General features: G+C 33.8%; 2 protein-coding genes across 4 annotated transcripts in view; one reads left to right on the forward strand and one right to left on the reverse strand.

Moving 5' to 3' along the window:
* Positions 1-3,523: 3,523 nt before the first annotated feature.
* On the reverse strand, positions 3,524-13,007 carry LOC117111218. The gene is made up of 7 exons (XM_033254111.1): positions 12,862-13,007; positions 8,845-12,121; positions 8,416-8,556; positions 7,874-8,114; positions 7,201-7,385; positions 6,925-7,030; positions 3,524-6,478 (listed from the first exon to the last, which is right to left on the reverse strand). The coding sequence occupies exons 2-7, from the start codon at positions 12,079-12,081 to the stop codon at positions 6,264-6,266; spliced, it is 4,125 nt and encodes a 1,374-aa protein (XP_033110002.1). The 5' UTR covers positions 12,082-12,121; positions 12,862-13,007; the 3' UTR covers positions 3,524-6,263.
* Positions 13,008-13,059: 52 nt separating this feature from the next.
* The window catches only part of LOC117111220 (membrane-bound transcription factor site-1 protease-like), a gene marked incomplete in the record, with an annotated part of 14,067 nt that continues 3,079 nt past the window's right edge, over positions 13,060-24,047 (forward strand). The window contains 18 exon segments of one of the 3 annotated variants that reach the window (XM_033254113.1): positions 13,104-13,189; positions 15,007-15,076; positions 15,531-15,995; positions 16,573-16,724; positions 17,238-17,352; positions 17,761-17,870; positions 18,180-18,297; positions 18,558-18,778; positions 19,138-19,254; positions 19,490-19,557; positions 20,081-20,183; positions 20,305-20,456; positions 20,613-20,777; positions 21,359-21,455; positions 21,849-21,941; positions 22,127-22,264; positions 22,855-23,027; positions 23,393-23,508. In XM_033254113.1, coding sequence (XP_033110004.1) covers positions 15,785-15,995; positions 16,573-16,724; positions 17,238-17,352; positions 17,761-17,870; positions 18,180-18,297; positions 18,558-18,778; positions 19,138-19,254; positions 19,490-19,557; positions 20,081-20,183; positions 20,305-20,456; positions 20,613-20,777; positions 21,359-21,455; positions 21,849-21,941; positions 22,127-22,264; positions 22,855-23,027; positions 23,393-23,508 — 2,149 coding nt within the window. 3 annotated transcript variants of the gene reach the window in all.

A 24,047-nucleotide genomic window follows, 5' to 3' on the forward strand; every position in this document is an offset into this window, starting at 1 on the left:
TTGGAGCTTGCAAAGCTTTTAAGTAGTAACATTAAAATTATGTTTTTGTGCCTATAATATAATGGAAATTATATAACATACAGTAAAAATTGTGCAAAAATAATGAACTCATGTTGGGTATGTACTGCTGAACTACCGGTAGATGTAAAATAACTGAGTTATTTTACATCTACCGGTAGATGTAAAATAACTCAGTTATTTTACATCTACCGGACATCTAGATGTAAAATAACTGAGTTTGGCAATTAAATTTTTTAATAATAAAATAGTTAATATTTGTTTTATAATTACTTAATGAATTTTGTATTTTTAAAATGGTGTAATTATTCATTTCACTTTTATTGCCAAATTATAAATGCAAATACAAAATGAGTTAAACAAGTACACATGGCAATAGGAGATTAAAAAGAAAAATGTCAAGTTTTGTCAAGTTTAAGCAACATATATCATTGGTTATTCAGTTTTCTTCTAAGATGTGGCTATGTTGTAGCTTGGTGGTTAAAATTCTTTCTTCCAATCCTAGGGCATTGGGTTCAGATCCTGTGACATCAAGATTTGTTTTTCATGATTTAAGGCTATGTTCACACACGGCAGCTAACAGTTAGCAGCATCCACACCTTGCGTTCATACAAAAAATTCCTGATCTCAATATCAAGATGACAGTGGGAATACTGGCCAATAGAAAATTGGAAATGCATACGTCTGATTGGTTAATGATGGAAATGAGGTCAACTTGCTAACTGATAGCGCTCCTAAACTGTTAGTGTATTCACTTCCTGGTAACGGTTAGCTCCCGATCTTTATATTAAGGCTCTAGTGTGAACCTAACCAAAAACAACTTCCCTCCCCCTAAGTCCGACACACAGACTCACTTCCATCCCTGTGAGTGGAGCGTTCCTTTTTGTTGAGTGAGAATAAAATAAACTTAACAAGATTATTCCGAGAGAATAATATCTGTCTCTTATACACATCTAGATGTGTATAAGAGACTGAGCTTTCAAGGAAATAGAAGGCGTGGCTACCATTTCCGAATTTATACAAGAAAGGAAGCTTGTAATCTGCAGCCAGGGGATAGTCTTAACCATTTGTTTAAGTTTTATTTAGTGATGACACTATATGTTGAGTTGTATTTTAGTATGATCACAGTAAGATTTATGTAGATGAATTAAAAGGTCATAAGCAGTGGTGTAATGGCTATGAGCTCTCACTGGCTAAAGCCAAGGGTCTCGGAGCCTCAAGGGGCCTCAATATTGCATATATTTAGTGGATCCAAATGAATTTTTTCGATGAAGAATTTTTTTATTATCATACAATGTAGTAACATTAGGATCATGAATATGATTGTAGGTCAGTAGTTAACCTTGATAATCATGAAGCAAATTTGTATGAATATAATACATATCTTAAAGTAATATACAAATTGACATAAGGTAATATTTTGTAAGTGTACAGTATGTGGAGGCAGTGAAGATGTGCCTATATTTTGTAATGAAACAGTAGTATAAGATTGGACTATAATTCAATCGGTTGTGGACTGATTCACCTTTGGAGTATGGGGCCTTTTTTTTTAGAAGAAAAAAATTACAATTTAGGTTATTATTACAGAACACAAAATATAATAAACTCTATCAATATAATTGTGCATCTGAAGTTTTGAAATAGTCTCTTAACCCCAAATTGTAAAAAATCATGTTTTTTTGTGGTCCTTGGCTCTCCTAGTTTAGTTACTGGAACGGTAACTATTTGGGTCCCAGTCCAACAAATTATGTACAGTATATAATCATAATTCACTTGTAATTTACTGATGCCCATCCCCATATGCTTATCCTAGATCTAATGCTGGGTGGGGAAACATATTATGGTGCATATGCTTCTAAATTGGGTTACAAGAAAGAGGCTTGGTGTGAAAAAAAAAATTGTTTCATGTTTGACTTCTTTGTCTAGTTCTGTATACAGTTTGTGAACCAAGATCAGAGAAGATATTTTATAAAAATTCTTGTGTATATGGATGTAAAATTGCTTTTTTTATTTGTACAATTAACTCCTAAAAATGAATGATATTATATATCTGTATTGTCTCAAAAGGTGTGCACAAAAATATCTTTTGACTTATTGAAAATATGATTAAAATTTGATTGCATATTATTAGATCTCAAGTGTTTAGTGTTCTCACTGTTTAAGCAACAAACAAGACACAGAATTTCAAACTTCTTTGAAGTAATGGAGTGAAGACGAGGGCAGACCAAAAAAATAGACCAATAGAGTGATCAAGTTTTTAATGGAAATAAAGTAATGAAGAATTTCAGATTTTGAACTAAGATACATGATTTAATTGCAGTATTTCATTTCATTTAATTTATTTCTTCTCATACATACAAAAACACACAACAAAGAACAGGTTGACGGCAGTGCAGAGAAGGGATACCAAAAAAGTGAACTCAATCACTGTAAATGTAGGTCTCTCAGAACACTTTTTCAACCATGAAATTTAAAACTATAACAATTTTGAAGAATGCAAATAATCATACAATTTAAAATACTAATCATCATATGCACATGTTGATAAATGAGATTTAAAATTCCTAATAAATATATGTAAATTAATTACAAGGAGATCCCTAATTTTGGATGGGATAGTCTCCCCAAAATCTAGGAAAAACATTAAATACCGTGTTTTTAAAACAGGTCGTTCGAGAAAAGGAGTGAATAAATTTATGATCATCATCATATGCTTTTGTTCTTTTGATATAGGCCTATGCTAAATAATAAAGTACAGTAATAATATTAAATATTAAATTGACTTGTAATTCAAACAAAATGTACTGCACCCTGAATTATTCGTAATAATAATAATGGTCAATTAATTGCGGTTTGGTGCAGTAGGAATGGTGGGGTTTTCAATCCTTTGCTTGTGTCCTTGGCAGTCCGTCCACCAAAATCATAGAAAATTGGGAAACGAAAGAATAGCACCACTGGCCATTAAACAATCACAATGTACATCAACATAATGAATGAAAGAATGGATGCAGTTGCAAGGAAAAGCAGCCACAAACATCTTCATGCTATATGAGAGAGCATGACAAATCTGGGAGCATGGGTTTTTACGCCATTAAAAAGGAGTTTTCCATCTTAGAAAATGCACTAGAATTACCATCAGGAACTACCACAGGCAAGGTATTCCATATAAAACAATGGTTGGCAAAAATGATCTGTAGTAAACTGGACTATTTGAATTAACGGGTACCACTAATGAATGATGTGGGCTGTTAGGTGGCAGGCGAGTACTTTGGTGGAACACTCAGCGTTTAAGAGAGTAGTTGTTCCGGAGTACATGCGGAATAGAAGAGTGAGACCACTTATGAAGCGACGATGATTAAATTGATGTAGGTGTAAAGATTTAATGCTACAGAAACTGGGGATATGATCCAGGCCCATGTTCCCTAGTGTCTCTGCAAAGATTTACTTACTCTTTAATTGACACATAAATTGCATCTGTAACGCAAATAAATTACAGCACGTTCACTTTTCTATTACATTTCTTCACTTTTATTTCTTTTTTGTTTTCAATATTGTAATTTTCCTGTATACATATGCATACATATCACAATAGATACTCACATTGATATTTTAGAAATATTTTATACTCGAAAGAAAACAAGGAGAGAAGTAAGTGCTTTCAGAGCTACAATACATTTAGGATTTTTTCAATTTAAAAAATGTTTTAAGGCGTATAAATAAAAACTTATGATACATTAAGATTTTGTATTTGTTTATATAAATAACTGAACATAATACAATGAACATTTTCTTATCCACAACTTAAAAGAATAAATGAAACTGGACCAATTGTAGATTCTTATCAATTTAATATTATTTGGAATTTATTAAAATATTTTGGGGTTTTTCATGCTAATACATAATTAATTTCAATTAGTACTTCGTAAATCAGGACATTTGCTTGAAAATATTCAAAATACATTCCCTGTGGGAGAACAGCAGAACTCTACTAAAAAAGTTATTTAGTATAAAAAGAAAAAGGTTTGTGGTATTTAATGAAGGTAGTGTTTATTTAGCCGGTAGTCAGCCTATTCATATTTTCAAGATGAATAGTGAGGCGCACTCCAACCTTAACCTTAAGGATAGGCAAAATCAAGTTTTTAGCCGGTAAATTATAAACATTGTTTAATGAATGAACCATTTAGGTATTTATTGCTTTACTACACAAATAGGATAAAAGGAAAAGAGAAGAACATGCACATTTACAATACATGAGCGATTACCATTGTTTGGTTTAAAAGGTTTAATATCTCAGATTTCAATCTCCAAGTAGATGAGGGTTGGCGTGGTCATGTGGTGCCCTGGTATAGATGGAGGTGTTTAAAGGAACAATGGCAATAAAGTAACTTTATCTACATATTCTCATAATAGACATAATATCTCATATTGTATTCTCAAAGGTGCCATATAAATACCATGTTGATTTGATTTGTCCTGAACCAAACTAATTAATAGTTTATGTAGATTTAATTTTATCTATACAAGGGTGCTCCCTTGAGTCCAAAGTTTAAATTTTACAAATGGCAGGATTTTTCTTATGACAAAAATCAATAAGTTTATTCTATTTTAAGGCATATACTTGAAAAACCATTACATAATTAATATTATAATAAAGAACTGTGGCCAATCTAATAAGATGTAGGAGAATTTCTGTTACCAATTTATGAGGTGTCGTGGCTACTGTTCATTACCGTAAGGATGCGTCGCAGATGTATCACCTATGAAATTACAAGTTGACATTTACAAGTTATAATAAGAAAAAGAGTTTTAAATATATTAGACGCCAAATTTTTTTTAAGCTGGAGAGAAGCTCCTCAACGATGGCTGAGAAATTTAACTCCACTGATAACAGCACAGCAATCACTGCAAAGGGTCAAAGGTTATCAAACTCAAAAAATACTGGTTACTGTTTATGAGTTTACAATAACTGCATTGCTGTGTTGAACAATATAAAATTTAGGAAATAACTCTCAAAATTTTTTGAAAAGTTATAGTACAGTTGATATATATTATTAAAAATAGGATATGTTTGTCAATTTAAATCAAAAGCACTAATTGTTTATTCCTCTCTTGTGCAAGTGGCCCATATTAGTAGAGAATATTTCATTTTCACTTTAGGTTTTAATCTCAACATCTGTACCAAAAAAAAAAATCACTGGTCATTCCAGTTTGAAAGCCAACCAATGTATCTTGGTTACTGGTAATCTTTCTTTTACCATATTGTATTATTATGATATAGTCTTCTCATCTACTATACTTTCCTTGGGATGAAATGTAAATAAATAACCTCCATGATTAAAAATTTCGGAAATAACTTCATCTTGGTAAATTGCTAATTGTCAATAGTACCAATGATTTGCACATCAACCATTACTATATATTTACTTTAATGCTCAGAAATTTGTTAGTTTCTTTGCATTTTCACTATCATCAAATTCAGGTAACACCAATAATACCGTGTATAACTCAAAGGTTCCATTGCAAACACCATATTGTGAAATTCACAAATGTTTTACATTATTAAAGAAAACTTCTTTGAAAATACCATTATTTAATGACTAGTTGCTTGTCAGTTTTGGTGCTAAACACCATTTTCAGTGATCTGTACAGCTATCGGATGCTTTTTTCAAAGTTTTGCAGTTTCTATGCTTGTTGGATTCAGTTCAATCAGTTTATTATTTTTATATTGCTGATCTATTAGTATTAATTTACATAATGATATTAAATTATAATCATTCCTTCTTATTCTAATATTGCAAAATATTATGAAAAAAAATCCCAAAAATGTCAAATGACAAATGGTAAATTACAAGTAGAGTACAGTACATACAATCTGTTTACATGAGAAAAATGATTAATAATTTCCTCATCTGTCATCAGTGGTGGATCCAGAGATGTCCGAAAGGGGGGGGGGGGGGGGGGGGGAAGGGAACGATGGGAAGGAGAGAAAACTTTCTAGTTGCCTGGAAATAACTTCTGCGGCATTTTGGGCAATCACTAATTTCCTTTTCCCTAAATCCGCCCCTGATCATTACTGGGCTAATCCTGTCTGAAAAAGTTACTATACATCATTTAGTAGCACAAGCCGATGCTTTTCAAATTCAAAGTTGTAACTGAATGATAGCCATCTCCGCAAGACATTGAGGGCGCCTTCAGATAGTGCCTCATTATTGCAACAGGACCTGGTACACATGTACATTCTTCCTTCAATCCATCAGAGGCAATTCCGGCGCATTCTGAACAGCTTCGCAGGCCTTCTTGTCTTCTTTCCTAATACACAGCGTAATTCCACCCTTATAACGTGTTGGTATACGTATGTGTGTAGTACGTCGCTGCTTCAGTGGTTTGTAGTAGTAACGCCGACTGTAATCCTCGTGCGGTTTCGGGGCACTTTGCTCTCTCATCATATTCACCACTTGCCCTTTATCAAAACAAGAATTATTTTCTTTTGTTTAAATTTTCATGGTTTTAATGGTTTTGCTTATTTCTTTATTAATTTAATCTGAATGTATAATCAATGTAATATCTTTTAGAACTTTTATAATTATAAACAACAACAAGGCATCCAACATAATGTGATATATATATATATGAACTTCATTAATACTGTACTTACAATTTTCTATTATTTATATAGTGTTTTACACAATAAAGTCTCAAAGAGATGATCAAAACATTAAGTGATGAAATATTATCTATAATTACATACAGTATATCTTAAAGCCTAGTCCTGATCATTGCTTAACTTAAAAAATCCATAGAAAAACATTAAGTGATGAAATATTATCTATAATTACATACAGTTTATCTTAAAGCCTAGTCCTGATCATTGCTTAACTTAAAAAATCCATAGAAAAAAAAACTAACCCAAGACATTCATTCGAATCCACCTGCAATCATTGTCTGGTGGATGTTTTAATTCGCCAAGCCTAGACCACCTGTCCCACCTGTTTACGACATCTTCTCTGGCCACCTGTTAAGACAAGTTAAAAAGCACATGTCGTTTGTAAGGCGGATCAAAACAGCATATATTTTTGTACAATGTAAAATAGTGCCATTTGGAGAAAGTAGGTTCATAGAGAGCCAACAACGCCTCAGTCAAACATGTTGAAAGAGGAGAAACTTGCCAATTCCTGTACTTACCAACAAAATAGAATCACTGCTTAGTTGAGCCATTAGTGTCTGGTACCTTAAGCGTATATTAGGTGTGCACAGATATGCTTGCTCCTCGTCTACTCCGTATATCATCTGGTGTCGCCATTCTTTTGGAATTGGTGAATCCGAGGAAATAGCCACTTGAGGATTGATGGATGCTATTGGGACCACACCTAAGGTCAAACAAAGTCAAATTCTTCTGAGCAATTTGTCTAAAAGGTAAGTTAGTTTGTCTATGACTGGAGTACAATGGAGCATGTAGTATTTAGTTAGGCGTCGGATTGGCTGTATATTCACTTTTCAAACTATGTACTGCAAAAACTCTATTCCAAATCTCATTCAATGAGTGTGCATTTATAATGAAATTAATTAATGTATTAATTTATTAAATAAACCAACCAACCAACCAATCAATAAATTATTTTATTAATCCATTTATTTACTTTTTCTTTAATCTATGTAAACAACTCAGTTGAAACCAACTGTCATCCTTATTATGTTTAATATAGTATTACAATTTTTCAATCAATCACTCAATCAATTTATTCCACATCTTTTTTTAATTACAAATGAAGTTACAAATTGGTGGAAAAAAAAAAACCATGACAAGCAAAGCACTACAGAATAAAAATCTGTAATATTATTACTCAAATGGACTTACCTAATGATATCCAATCCTTAAGCCATTTGTACAAGTTTACATTCCTTTGAGGAAAAAATGAAAAGAAGCGAGAAAACACCTCGCCATTGGAATGTTTTGCTATATTTGACGAGATATCTTCTGGGAGCCCGAAGTGTTTGCGACTAGAAATAAGAAGCTTTGAAACAGTAGAACAGCCATCTTTCATGTGTTGTGTTGAATCTCGTTCAGGATTTAAAATTGGGTTATATCCCAAAGCAACCTGAAGACAATAAAACAGATAAGAACTTGATTTTGGCTAGGTTCTCACGAGAGCCCTAGTATCCGGACCGGGAGCTAACCGTTAGTGCTAACGCTTAGCGCACGGCAGCTAACGGTTAGCAGGATCTGGATCCTGCTCTACCGTTAGCTGCAATGTGAGAACATAGCCTAACAGTTTAATAAAATCGATACATTTATAAGCAATACAGTACTCAATATTAGCATGATGAATGCAAACATTATCACCATCACCAGATAGGCCTACTGGTGAAGTACTATAATTATTGATCATCGAAACTTACTAAGGCATTTTTTACAGCATTCTGAAGGGATGGGTATGGTCCACTGTGACATTCTTGCTTTCTAAGAGCCTTTCTTGGAGTCCAGACAAATGATGAATTTGGTGGCAAATCTTCAATGGGTTTTGTTTTCTGTTTGTTGACCTAAGCACCAGCCATCAATACAAAATACGTTAGTATGCAAAACAACCACATGCATATTTGAAAAATTAATAAGTCTTGTCAAAAACGTTTGGAATTTCATGAAATGTTCTTGATTTTATGACATTGCGATTGAATTGATGCAGTGAGTTTAAAAACTTGCAAATGTCATTTCATTTATGAACACATGATAAGCAAACTTTTCAAAACACAAGAGTTAAGAAAGATTTCTACAGCATTTGATGCTAAAATCTTCATTCGATTCACATTTATACTTTACAAATTGCTCACCTGTACTATATTTTGGTTAATTTTAATGCTCTCTTTTCTTTTACATGCACCATTACTGACGATATTACTTTGGTCTTCAAGTGATTCACTGCTAAGTGGAAATGGTAGTACACCTGCCATCGAAAAACCATGAGCTGAACTTTCATCAAGCCCTACATCAGTTGTTTCTGCCTGATGTTTGGCTGAGCTTTCACCAGAAGCCCCAATAACATTGATTGGATGAAGACCATGCCAAACTGGAGCATCGCCATCATCTTGTTTCAATGCTAAAAGTCTATCACGCAGAATGTTCTCCTGAAGTTCCTCAAGACTTTCCGGAGAATCGATGTCTTCCTCATTGTTATTTTGATTGTGGTTAAATTCTCTTTCTTCAGTATCTGTTGCACATCTTCTTTCATTATCTGGTGGATTTGTCTGATGTTTTTTTCTAACTACAAATTCTTTGTGTCTATCAATAACATATTCTTCCATTTCATTCATTTGATCAAATTCAATGGATTCATTATCTCCCCTAAGTAACGAACGACGCCATACAATGAAGGGTTGCTGAATATCCTCTCTCCTATTGTGTTCCTTCTGTCGCTCCTTATATCTTGCCTCCAAAAATTCATCATCCTCAATAATGTCATTGTCACTTGTAATTAAATTATGCCAAACCCTGCAATTCCTATTCTTACAAGTTCTATTATCATTTACAACATGATCAAAAGATTCATCGTTAGAACAACCACATGCTCCTTCAACCCCTTGCAAAGCTATGTCATCAACAGGCAGAAAGGGGAAAGATTCCTCTATATCTGTAGATTCTTCCTCACTGCCTATTGTTTCTTCTTGTTTTTGTCCAACGCCAATGAAGTTACATGTCCGTAACTCATCATCTTCATCATCCAAATCAATGTCATCCTGTTCTTCTACTCCAAACTCAGCCTGCAATACTTCCTCGAAATGTAATTCCTCCCGCCGACGATCATCAAGCCTTCTCATTTGCAATGCCATCTGATCCTTTACCTCCTGCAAAAGAAGTCTTTTTTCACTGTGCTTTTCATCTTCTTGTTCTTCATCGGCTTGGGCATTGTGTGGAAAATTTGATGGATTTTGCACACTTCCGCCAGTAGCAAGGCTAAAATACTGTCTCTGGGTTGGTTGCAATGATCTACTTTCATTGTTAACTGATATCAAAGATTCTTCAAAAAGCCGACAGTTTCTCACACTTTCAGACAGTGTCTTTTCGTCTCTAAAAGTTGCAATTACTGATGTCCTGTTACACTGTGAATCATTTTCATTACCTGAAATTGCATAATCTCTTGAATGATTGACAGGAGTTTTAACACTGGTTATTGGATTATCACTGTGTTTTTTATGTGAGTTCTCAAATAGATGGTTACAACCATATTCTGAATCAGAAACATTTGAGCTGTTGTCAAGGCTCTCCTCATCATCAGTTTTATAAATTTTGCAAGGTTCATATACATACAGCTGTGTGTCTTCAGATATGGTCTGTCTGAAAGAATGCGAAGATTGAGCTGACACACCCGGAAATGAATTTATGGAGCTTCCATGCAATGAGCCTTGAGCTATTGACAGCTCATCAAAACTATTTGCATTATTACCAAATGATTGCTGGAAAGGTCCAGACGTATTATGATGTCCAGATCTTGGAAAATCTCCAAAAAATGCGGCACCTTGTGTATCAGAATGGTGTTTGAAAAGTTCATTCAAGTCTGCATCATGATCATTTCCATTCCTACATGAATGTTCCCTATCATTCGATCTGTAACTTTCTGGTAAGTTATCTTGAAAAGATTCTGAAATATTTTCACATTGTCCTTCCTCTTTCTGTTCTTCAGATTCTAATGCTATTGCTTGTGGCATATCCCAAACATCAAGACAACCATCATCATCCCCATCATCCAATGGTTTCTTTTCAACATCATCAATATTTGCTTCCTCCTCACGTTCACTGACATCGTCGCACACATCTGCTTCTAACCCTTCATCACTGTCTTCTGAGGAATTAGCTCTTGCAAGGCAGGTTGGCACTGCCCCAGATGATGAAACCTGTAAAAGAGGCCCCATTTCCAAATTCATAATCATATCATCAACAATATCAGATGATGATGATGATGACGTGTTGTCCTGATTTCCAGCATCAAGATCACTATCAACATCCTCAGACTTTTCTGAAGTATGTGTATCAAAACCATTCTCACATTCAGCATTAATGCTACACCCATTTTCTGAAAAATCTTCTAGCAACAAATTATTAAGCTCAATTTCAAGGTCACACTCAGTGTTTTCATGATGTTGTATTTCATCAGAATCTTCGTGCATATCGCCTGAAATTACATTAAGAACTGATTCGCTAACTTCTCGTCTAAGCCCACAACATACATGATTTTCTTCTGACACAGCATCTAAAGGATCTAAATTGTTCTGGAACATATCTGAAGTCCTATTTTCTGTTGAACAAGAGGCACTATTTGTAGCACCTTCTGCATGATCATGTCCATTTTGGATGATCTCTCTTTCATCTTCCATATGATTAATAATACATGGTTCTGGTGAATTCAAATTCTGTTCAGGCAACAGATGTGGATGTAGTCTAAAACCATCACCAGATTCATGTGATGTATGTTGCAGATCAAACTGATTTGCATCATTTTGGCAAGATGAGGTATCTGGCAATGAAGCACAGTCAAGAATATTCCTTTCACACAAATCATCTACAACAACAGTGGTAACATTTTCTTCATGTCTTTTACAATCACAATTTCTTTGCTCATCACATTTGGCATGCTGACAAGTTGTATTATTTTCCTGAGAAACATGAGTTCCATTCATTATTGGTGTCATTAGTCTGTCTCTCCTGTTTGTGTCAGCGAGAAAGAAACAAGTTCCATTCAACTGTCTGTTTTGAAGAGGCCCATTATTGGACACATCTCCATTAAGTTGGTCCACATCACCATAATTCTCTCTGCTAGGCTCATCTCTATCCAAATCAATCTCATCATTAGCTCCGGTTTGAGCTGCAATGCTAAATGATGGCCTCTCACTCAACGTTCTTTCAATATTTCTATAATCCACATGAATGTGGCTTAAAAGACTTAATCTTGTTCCGTGCCAATCTTCAGAGTTGTTATTTTCCATGAATTGTAATTGGACATGTTTCTTTCTAGTTCCATTTTTCTGAGAGCTTTCTGACAAGTCGTCTCCTATATTTTTACCATTCTCCGCCATATCTTGGGATGCCACTTGAAGACAGTTTCTTTAAGATTATCTACAAAATCAAACATGAAAAAATACATTAAAATAACAAAAACGTAAAGCAAATAACTATCAATCAACACTGCTAATTTGACAAGTAACACCGTACAATTTACAACTTCAGCCTAAATTATTGAAAAAAAGCTCTGGTTTTAATTCATGAATGGTGTTCATTTTCAAAACATAACGTTTAATCAAATCCGATCCATACTACTGTAGTGTCGATATTGCACTACTACTAGTAACTACACTCTTATACTAACAACAACAACAAAGAGCTTATTACAGTAACACAATAGAGGCATAACACAGAATTATGAGGTGAAAATACCATTACCAAAGAACCAACCAACCATGTATGAAAAGCTAGGCTTCAATTTATTACTTTTTATGTCTAGCTAGGCCCTAGGCCTAGGCCTACTTACTGTATGTTTTGAACATATATTAATATATTTTGAATACAAAATCCACATACTAATTTTGCAATAAAATCTTTAGAAAATACTCTACTCTTCATATTGACAAATAAATGTAATTATGTTTAAAGCCCTAGCTGGAAAAATACGCTAGGCCTACTGTATCATCAGTGCAGAAACTCGAACCTGGCTAGGCCTAGGAAGTCCGAGCTACCATCCCTGGCACTGCTGTGCTGTGCTGTGTATACGTTAGGTGTTGACTGAATTTTTCCCCGAATTTCCTGTAAGTACCCGCAAGATAAACTAGCAATTAGTCCTTATAACAATGACAACTTACAGTTTGCGTAGCTTTTTGAGAATGTCCATAACATGTGGATAAATTACATCCTAAAATATGAAATTTAAAACATCGAAAATATTACCCAGACATCTGTTTTTGTTTTATAATGAAAGCCATTCAGATTTATATATTTACATGATTGTGTGTGATGATGACATCCGTTCTTGCATGACCTCAAAATGCATCATGGGACTTGGTAATTATTTTGTTATTCATTAATGCTAGCCTAGGATTAGAAGTTAGAGCTACCGACGGGGAAAACATACAATAAAACGATGTAACCACTTAGGGTAATCATATTTCTTTGCTTCTGTTGGTGTTACCGGTAAGTGTATAATGCATATTTAAATAAATAAATCATTTATCACCGTCATTTTATGTTTCTATATAGCTTCACAAGCAGGCCTATTATTTAGGCTAGCTAGGCCTAGCCTAGGCCTAAAGCGTGCAACAAAGACACTACAACTTACAACTTACAACTTATTTGGGTGTGGGTGTAATTGAATAGGCTATTCAGCCTCTTGAGACCCACAGTCATTTATGCCATACTGCCCAATATGGTCTCCGCATCCTTGTTCAACCAGTGTTGGTCCAGTCGCTTTTTAAATATAGTTACTGATGTAGCTTCAACAATGTTAGACGGAAGATTGTTCCAATGCTTAATGATCCTGTAGCTGAAGAAGTTCTTCCTGATTTCTAGACCTTTGTTCATAGACGGCTTATACACCTTGTATTTGTGGCCTCGAGTAATGCTAGCAGGGTTAGATGAAAAAAAAGTGGAGCTGTCAATATTCTCTTTATTTGTAATAATTCTGAATGCTTCAATAAGGTCACCTCTTAATCTTCTAACTGCTAACGGATACAGATTCAGTTTCATTAGTCTTGTTTCATATGGATCTGATTTAATGCTATTCACTAACTTGGTAGCTCGTCTCTGTACTTTCTCTAATTTTTGAATGTCTTTTTTCAAATAAGGGCACCAAGCTTGCACGCAGTATTCAAGATGAGGTCTAATGTATGATCTAAACAATATATGGAAGGCTTCGCAATCGATAAACTCAAAGGTTCTTTTGATCAATCTAAGTTGATTCATGGCTTTGACAGCTACCTTAGAACATTGCACCGATACTTTACAATCGTCAGTCATCCATACTCCTAGATCTTTCTCGTCTTTAGCCTTCCGTATATTGTGTCCTCCCAATATGTACTCAAAGCCAGGATTAAAACTTCCCATGTTGAGAATTTTGCACTTGTCAATATTAAATTTAAGTAGCCATCTTTCAGACCACTCCTGTATCTTGTTAAGATCTTCTTGCAGATTATTTGTCGTTGGATCATTTGGCTTAAAGGACTCTATCAATTTCGTATCATCAGCGAACATAAGCCCAAATGAGGATACATCATCCAACAGATCGTTGATGTAAATCAAAAATAATATTGGACCAATAACTGAACCTTGCGGTACACCGCTGTGGACCTTTAGCCACCGTGACTTCGCTTCTCTTACTGCAACATGCTGTTGTCTGTCCTTTAAGTACTGACTAATCCAATTTACCACCATTCCACCTATACCATAAGCCTTTAACTTTTGCAATAACCTCTTGTGTGGCACACTATCGAATGCTTTAGCATAATCCAAATATGCAATGTCGACATTGTATCCTCTGTCTAAAGCAGCCGTTATTTCTTCTAGGGAGGACAACAAATTAGTGAGACATGATCGGCCCTTAACAAAACCATGTTGGTAAGAGCTGATAAGATTGTACTGATTTAGGTGATCTACTATATTACCTCGGATTAGGCCTTCTAAGATTCTGCAGGGTACTGATGTAATACTTATTGGCCGATAGTTTTGAGCTTGATTTTTCCTTCCCTTCTTGTAGATTGGGCACACACGAGAACGCTTCCAATCCTCAGGAACTTGACCTTCGCCGATTGATTTTGTAAAAATTATAAACAATGGTAGAGTTAACTCCTCTGCACATTCGTATAACACATATGGGTGTACTCCATCTACACCGGCAGCCTTGTCTACCTTTAACCTTTTTAGTGCTACATACACATCATCAATAGAAAAATTTAATTCCGTAATATCAATAATATTCTCATTCCGACGAAGTAACTCAGGCGATTCTCCCTCAGGCTCTAGAACAAAAACACTTTGAAAGAAGGAATTCAAAACATCAGCTGTCAGCCAGCTTCATTGTGTAAGGTAAGGGCCACACAGAATGTCCTTGGAAGTTTTTTAGGTCATAGGTAAGGGCCTAGACTAGAGCCCGGCTGGGTTGAAATACTGGTTGAATTGTTATAATCTTATAATGATTGGAAATTCGTGTGTATTGCCCCCATCTAATATTGGTGAATCACAATGTTTAGCCGTAGCCTGGAACAATTTTTGCGAGGAGGATGTATTCTCTGTATGCAGTCTGGCACCAGTCTTCAACAAATTTCCAATTGAATGTTATTGCCCTATCCAATCTGTACATACAAAAGTGTCAGAATTATGAATTTGTTTAAAACCAGTGATGTAACAATAGCCAATGCCTAAATTCTAACTTTGGTTGTCTTAGGTTTTTATGTTTAAAACATACAGAAAGTTTGCTACTGTATGATAAATTTTTATTCAATTGTTAAATATAATAATTGTTACAATTTTTATTTTTCAGGTCTTGCAATGGATTTCCTGCATAAATAGTGATGAATTTGGACCAAAAGTGGATGAACAAATAAAGTTTAATTCTTCTATGCTAATTGATTTGTACAAACATTTCAAAAAATAGATTATCTAATCACTCTTTATGAGTGCATAATTATTTTTAAAATATGAAGCGAAGGAAAATTACGTTACATCTAGATAGGTAACAGAAGTTGTTGAGGTTGCTTAAAAAAATTACATTGATATTTTTGGCTGGAAATAACCATGGCTTCATTTTGTTTGTACTATGTTGTGGTTCTTTTAACTTTGTGGACTCGTACAGTGTCGGTGAATTTGGACAATAGCACCAGCCCTAATGCGTCAATCAACCTCCTCCATCATTTGATACCTTGTCTTGATAATGCCACCTATACCTTGTCAGATGAAGTTGTACCGGAAATTAAACTAGAATTTTCATCAGAGCATGTAGAACACGGTAGGTTTGAAAGATTTCATATATTTTGAATAATATTTTCTAATCTTCACCCCTATGTCTGTTTATGTATCAGGGATTACAATTTAAGATATTTACAGTATTGAAGTAGGCCTACTGTACAGTGTACTGTGATATAAAGGTGTTAACTATTGTTAATGAATTCAGGCCATTACTACATTCGAAGTTCCAAATGCCTTGATTTATTATATAGATTTAAAAGTAATAAGAAGATATTTTTTTATTGTCATGTTTTGTTGACACTTAAATATATTATTTAAACACAAAAACTGTTAACATTTTTTTTTTTGTTTAAGTAAAAATATTATTATCTTTTAAATTTTGAGTTAAACAATTAAATGTCATGCAACAAATGATGTCCTATTTAGGCAGTAGTAGCCTATTCATTGACCCAGCATTTTCTTTACATGCTTAGTGCTGGCCTACTCCTACCCTATCCTTTAAGAGAGGAACATTTTAGTTATAAATATAAACTGTAAATAATAAAAACACAGTGTAAATTGTTTTAACAATTTCTATTTTACAATTAACTTTTTTATTTAATTTCTTTTATCCAAAGAATATATTGTGATATTTGATAACTACTACTCATCCCAAAGTCGATATAATTACATAGAAGCAGCAATTAATAAGTGTAAGGTGTTAAAGTGGAGTATAGTGAAAAGGGACAACCCAGCAAGTCACTATCCAAGTGACTTTGAAGTGTTGAAGGTAATTGACAAATTTGAAGTAACATCCCATAATACTGTCAGTTGAATATGCATCCCATAAATTTTATTATTGATTGATTGATTATAAAATTGATTGGATACAGTCTTACTTTAGATATAAGTAAAGATGTGGTTCATAGTTAAAATTTCTACCTATTTTTAATCCCAGAGTCCTGGGTTCCAATCCCACAAAGACCAGGATTTTTTTCTCAACTCTCCCCTCACCCCTTATTAAATTGAACCCCACCTCTTTCATTAAAAAAGAAAATCATAATTCAACATTTACTATGCTAATGCTTTAGATCTAGTGTGCCTCCCCGCACCACTTGAGCTCTTTCCTTGTCCCCACCTAGTGGCGTAGGTTCACCTGGTCCCCTAACTGTCATAGGTAACCCCTTAACAATTCCTGCTTACATGATTGATAACAATTATTATTCAATTTAAATGTTAGCTATAAAATTTAATTAGATAATAAATTGTTCTCTGAAATTTTGAATTTTTTAACACTTTTCAGTTGACTAATTTTGAGAACAAATCGTGGCTAGATTTATTACTGGATCATCCTGCTGTGAAACATGTTGCTCCACAACGTAAAGTTACAAGAACATTGAAGACAGTACATGAAACAGGTTTAGTATAATTACAGTCTTGCACTTTTTTTAAAGCCAGAAACTCACTGCGCTCGATGTTCTTCGGCCAACGTGATTCTGTAAAGATTGCAGCAGGCAACGGATCAATTTTATTGATGATCCTATCAGCCTGCCACCGACAATTAGCAGACGTTGTCCTGCCGTCTAGCAGAGAGCGGAGTTAGATTGGTCGTAAACGCAGTTTACGTGGATAATTACAGTTTGTTTACAGTAATAGTATTTGAACTACTATTTATAACATTTTTTCTTTTTAATGGAAGGCATTTTCATAGCCTCGATGCCAGGCTGTAATTTCTTATTTTCCAATTGTGATGCCAAAACATTAATTTTTATATTATTATTGTTTGCTATTTTTGTATTTATCACTTTTGTTGTTATTTATTTCAGAAGATTTGACAGAAGATGTAGAACCAATAAAGGGAAAGCCTTGTCAGAAAGAATGCTGGTCTCAAAACTGGCGTTCATCTCGGCCTCTGAAAAGAACGAGTCTAGCTTTAGTGAGTTAATTTTATATAAAAATATACTGCTTGCATTCATTGAACAATAAGCCAATTTGTAGTTTGAACTGCACATGCCTATATCAACGTCAATCAACATTAACCTATGTTGTGTGTATGTTTGTTTTTGTTGATTGAACTTGATATGGGCGTGCACAGAAATGGCTTATTGAATTTAATAATTGAATTGCCTAATTTAAGCAGTATTTTTTTTATGAAACCATTCAAAGTTTTCTTAGCTTGATTTGGTTAAATTCAACCAAACAGTAGCATGGGTTATTTATTTTATTGTTTGATTTGGTCGTATAGAGCAGTGGATTTTGGCATGCTACTGGTAGGCATTCAAGTCGCCGACTGTTGAGGGCGCTCCCAAGACAGATCACCGGAGCTTTACAAGCTGATGTATTATGGAATCTTGGCTATTCAGGTAAGTTTATAGCAACATTTAATGAGTCATTAACGCATGTTGACTACAAACATTTAAATATCATTGATCATATTATACTGTTAAAAAAATGTATATGTTGGTTTGTCTATTAACAATAGCATTCCAATACCAGAGCTTCTGTAGTCTTAAGAAAAATAGACCGAAAACTAGGATTATCTTTATATATATTTTTTACCATTGTTCTTGCTTTGTTATTGTTTCTGTTAATTAAGCTCATTTCATTTTGATCTGTTCGCCAGGTAAAGGTGTAAAGGTAGCTGTGTTTGATACTGGACTGGCAGAAAATCATCCGCATTTTAAGAAAGTAAAAGAGCGGACAAACTGGACCAATGAAAAGACATTGAATGATGGTCTAGGCCACGGTACCTTCGTCGCTGGTGTAATTAGCAGTACTAAGGAGTGCATGGGTTTTGCTCCTGATGCAGATCTGTATATTTTTAGAGTCTTCACAAATAATCAGGTAGGAACTTAATACTATTTGGCACCACTAACCTGTGTACAATGCTATGTACATTTGCCTGAATAACTAATAATATTATGAAAGTTATAATAATGATGGTCATAATAATATAAATTATATGTGTGCAGTTCATGAAATATATTTGATTAATTGAATCTATTAAATCTGCAGCAGTGGCTTAGGCCAAAGCCTTCATGTGTGAAGTTGACCTTAAAAAGAAAAATTAAACTTCTAAGAAAATTACATTATGACATTGTTGATAAAAATGTGTATATTTTATTTCTAAAGCAATTAAAATTGGAGGAACCATCCATGCTAACTATGACATATGCATCCTGATTTCTCTTTCTTTTGTCTAGGTTTCCTATACATCCTGGTTTCTAGATGCTTTCAATTATGCTATTCTCAAGAAAATTAATGTTTTAAACCTAAGCATTGGAGGCCCTGACTTCATGGATCATCCATTTGTAGACAAGGTACTGTATATCATATAAACAATTTTCATTAAAGTCACCTCTTTAGTATTTTCAGTTGAGTACAAAATAATATACTCTTCCCAGTGGCGCCTTCCCTTGAAAATGAACAAAATGATGATTGTTTTCGTTTGATACGATCGTTTTCTGTTTATTAATTTCTCATATCATTTTAATGAAGCAAGGTGAGCTATTATCTATGTGATTTTTTTTTTATCAATCTAATTATTTTCTTAAGGTATGGGAGCTTACAGCCAACAATGTGATAATGGTATCTGCCATTGGCAATGACGGACCATTGTATGGGTAAGTCTGAATATTAATTTGCAATTCATATTATCATCCATGTTTTATTACCAATAAACCGTGTTTCAAAAGAACAATGACCCTCATAAAATATTAGAAATACATGTGCTTCATCTATAGAACAATACAATGATAATATATTCATCTTGTAGTGTGTACATGCTGTGCCGTGACATAAAAGAAACAAAGAGAAGACAACCAATTAACTGACAAAAATAAGCCATACAGAAACATGTGCATGTGGCTTTGGCTCTGTTTATGTTATCTTTTTGTATTTTTGCATAGTTATTGTAATTATTATTATTTGTACTGCATTTTGTATAATTACTGGAATAAATAATTAAAATGAAATCTATATGTTTTTTGTGCTTTAATTTTTTAGCAGACTTTAAATATTATGTTTTTTGTGTTAATTTTCTTGAATCTGGAAACAATTTAACTGATTATTCTTTACAACAAATTCAATTCTAATATCATAATATTTAAGTTGATATGATGATTACTTGATTCTTAAATTCCACAGGACCCTCAATAACCCAGCTGACCAGATGGATGTGATTGGTGTTGGTGGCATCAACTTTGAAGATAGCATAGCTAAATTCTCCTCAAGAGGCATGACAACATGGGTAAATAATGCATACGTCATGCCATTGAGTACTTGTATATTAGGAAACATGACCACTTCTCCTATGCCTTTATTTTAGTTACTAAACTGTTATTATTCTCCTATTATTAATCTTCTTGTAGGAACTACCTGGTGGATATGGCCGTGTGAAACCTGACATTGTAACCTACGGTTCTGCAGTCCGTGGTTCGGGCCTAAAAGGTGGTTGTCGTACGTTATCAGGGACATCCGTGGCATCACCAGTTGTTGCGGGTGCTGTAACATTGCTTGCGAGGTAAACAATGATATTAGTTATTTTCTTTTATATTGTTGGTAGAGGCACCTTGACTACCTACTAATTAATTTTTGCAATGCAAATATTGACGAACAGACAGTATATATGTGAAGTACACTTCATCCTTCAGTAAAATTTATAATTCCTTGTTTTTAGTGCTGTTATTGAGAAGGGAAATGTTTTGAACCCAGCCAGTATGAAACAGGCCCTGATGGCTTCTGCACGTCGTCTCCCTGCCGCAAATATCTTTGAACAAGGCATGGGCAAGCTGGATCTTGTACGAGCTCATCAAATACTGAGCAATTATAAACCACAAGCAAGGTAAATACAATTGACTTAAATGGAAAAGATTGAGATTGTTCTACTCTTCTTTTTGTGTGTGGTTTTGTGAAAATGTGCTGTAAATCTATATATTATCTTGTAAGTTTAGTCTATTTTATTCATATTTTGATTTGATATTTGTACATTTTATCTCAATTTAGCTTTGTGCTGCCATGATATTTTGAATAAAGATACGTACCTGGAAAGAGATTTGGCCATAATTTCAATTAATATTATCGGTGTCCATAGATTTATTACACAACAATGTGCCACCCGAGTTTGGATTATTTTATTATTTGTTTTCTAATATATCCACTACGTGGAATCTTTCAGAAAAAGCTCTCTTACAACACAAAATCAAACAGCTTGTATAAATGCAATAAAAACACCTGTTGCATTCAACTGAATAAACCAGTGTCCGTCAATTTGTTAGACAACAATGTTCTACCTGACTATGGATTATTTTATTAGTTGTTTACTAATACATCTACTGTACTTTACTATATCTTTCAATAAAATTCAGCAATTTCAAAATTGATACATATACACCTTGAAAAGATCTTATAATTATTTTTTCTTAGTTTGAGTCCCAGCTACATAGATTTCACTGAATGTCCATATATGTGGCCATACTGCTCGCAGCCTATCTACCATGGAGGTATGCCAGCTGTTGTTAATGTGAGTATCTATCAGCAAAGACTATCAAATTCAATTTTATCATAATCATACACATCATTGCTATATTCCTCAACTGCATTGGTGTACACACATTTATCATCATTATTATATAATATTACTATTTTCATCACCATCACGATAATCATTGTCATCATCAACCTCATCTTCAGACACGGGTGCCAATGCAAACATAGAGTCTTGCTACTGAACCACTGACTTCAGTTTTTTTTTTTATCTTGTTACTGATAAATTTTTTTTTGTCTTTTTTTATGTCTTTCTTGATAGTGTTTTTTGTCTCTTTTGTGTATCCGATGAAATCTAATTTCAATTTTACCTGTTGTATTATTAACTATTAAATTACTCTGAACTTTATCTTGGTGTTTATTTTGTTAGGTAACTATTTTGAACGGCATGGGAGTTTCAGGTCGAATCATTGATAAGCCTGTATGGCATCCATACACTCCACAAAATGGGAACTTTATTGAGGTAAGCTCAATAGATAAAAATGTCTTAGCTAATAAACATTAAATGATAAATTGGTAATTTAAAATATGCACGTTGCATAAAAATAATAGCACATCAACGATGAATTAATAATACAAGAAAAAATATGTTTACTGTGCAAGATTTATTATAAATTAATTTGTTGTATATATTTCTTGTACTTGCAGGTTGCTATTTCATATTCACCGCTACTATGGCCATGGTCCGGTTATCTTGCTGTGTCTGTGACAGTATCAAAGGACGCTGCTGGGTGGGGCGGCATTGCCCAAGGCAGGATAACCCTCACAGTAGAGTCCCCACCACAGGTATTGTCATCACAAAATGTCTCCAATATTTTTGTTTCCCTGTTTTCTGTGGATTTCTTGCTATTAATTTTGCTTGTGAAATGGAAATTGTAGTTAGAATGATAGACTCAACCCCTGTAAAAATACATAGTCCCTTCAAGCCTCATTAATTTTCCAACAGATGGAACGCTTATGTCCATATAATATAATAATATAATATATAATAATAATATAGTATAATATATATATAATAATAAAATAATATAATATAGTGTTAGGAAAATGTGGTATTTTGTTAAAACCTTATGTCCATATAATATGATATAATACATAATAATTTAATATATATAATATATATCATAATAGTATAATATATAAAAATAATATAATATAATAATAGTATATAATATAATATAGTATTGGGAAAATGTGGTATATTGTAGAAACCTACTAGATTAGATGTGGACGTATTATCATAACCCAATATAGAATAGATTGCAGCCTGAATGTATAATGAATCTGCAATCATGATCATAATTATTCTGTATTCAAGATGTTCTCAAGATGTTTTCCCTCTACTTGAATACTTTCATTTTATTACCCATCATTAGAATGGGGAAGACACTCCCAGGCAGTCTCATCTGAAACTACCCATTAAAGTGAAGATCATACCGACACCTCCACGTAGCCGTCGAATCCTTTGGGATCAGTATCACAATCTACGCTATCCTCCAGGATATTTTCCTCGGGATAATCTACGGATGAAAAATGATCCACTTGATTGGTATGTCTGCATTTTTAAAAATACATTAATTTTATGTTTCTTCCTGCTCCTACAGGATTGATAATTGTTTATTTGTCTTTTCGTATATACCTACCTGCTCTAATAGCCGCTGATGAATTAGGGAATAGATTACAAGCCACTCTTCTGTCGTTATGAAGCCCAGCATTTGCTTTAAAGGAAGTCTGTTGTGGCCTCATCAAATGACATAGAAAAATATACAGCATTTGATTTTAATCTCAGCCCAAAAGGCAATTCGTAAGTTAACTGCTAATTTAATAATACTGGATGTTTCTTATCCCTGTAGGAAATGCAACTCCTGTGCTACCTACAAATTTAATAACACTATATGTTACTTTTTCTTGTAGGAATGGAGATCATATTCACACTAATTTCAAAGATATGTACTTACACTTATGTAATTCCGGTTTCTTCGTTGAGGTCCTTGGCAAACCTTTTACCTGTTTTGATGCTAAGCAATATGGTAGGTTTGCTTTTCATATTGTTGCGTAACCCCATTTCCAAGATTCAGTTTGCTGTCCTTTGAATAATTACCTATATTCAAAACTAATCTAAAATAATATATTTGCCAGACCAATATATGACATCAACACAGATAGTTATTAAATTGATTCTGCATTTGTAATGTCTTTATTAAATGCGATGCATTATTCATGAGATCACTTTCATATTTGTTTATCTCTGTTGGGCTATTCTTAAAAGTTCAGTGGATTGTTTTTATTTTTTTCTCATTACTAGGTACTTTGTTGATAGCTGATGCAGAGGAGGAGTATTTCCCTGAGGAGATAACCAAATTGCGACGAGACGTAGAGAATGGTTTATCAGTTATGGTGTTTGCAGATTGGTACAATGTCTCTGTTATGAAAAAAGTCAAATTTTACGATGAAAACACAAGGTAGGTTGTTTCTGTTCTGTGAATTTTGAGTTAAGAAAGTGACAATATTTTAAACCTTTGCTATGTTAGTCATTAATTTTCATTAGTCACTTATGGGGACAATACCT

The sequence above is a fragment of the Anneissia japonica genome, unplaced genomic scaffold (assembly GCF_011630105.1).
Source record: "Anneissia japonica isolate Jap-2015-1 unplaced genomic scaffold, ASM1163010v1 scaffold288008_len1385354_cov213, whole genome shotgun sequence".
Lineage (NCBI taxonomy): Eukaryota > Metazoa > Echinodermata > Crinoidea > Comatulida > Comatulidae > Anneissia > Anneissia japonica.

Bases quoted from the DNA above. Each gene is read 5' to 3' on its own strand.
- LOC117111218 (XM_033254111.1), bottom strand. From the start codon at position 12,081: ATGGCGGAGAATGGTAAAAATATAGGAGACGACTTGTCAGAAAGCTCT. The intron at 7,386-7,873 runs GTAAGTCCATTT...GTTTGACCTTAG, and splicing joins TAAGGATTGGATATCATTAG to GTGTGGTCCCAATAGCATCC. The intron at 6,479-6,924 runs GTTAGTTTTTTT...GTTTTGATAAAG, and splicing joins GATTCGAATGAATGTCTTGG to GGCAAGTGGTGAATATGATG.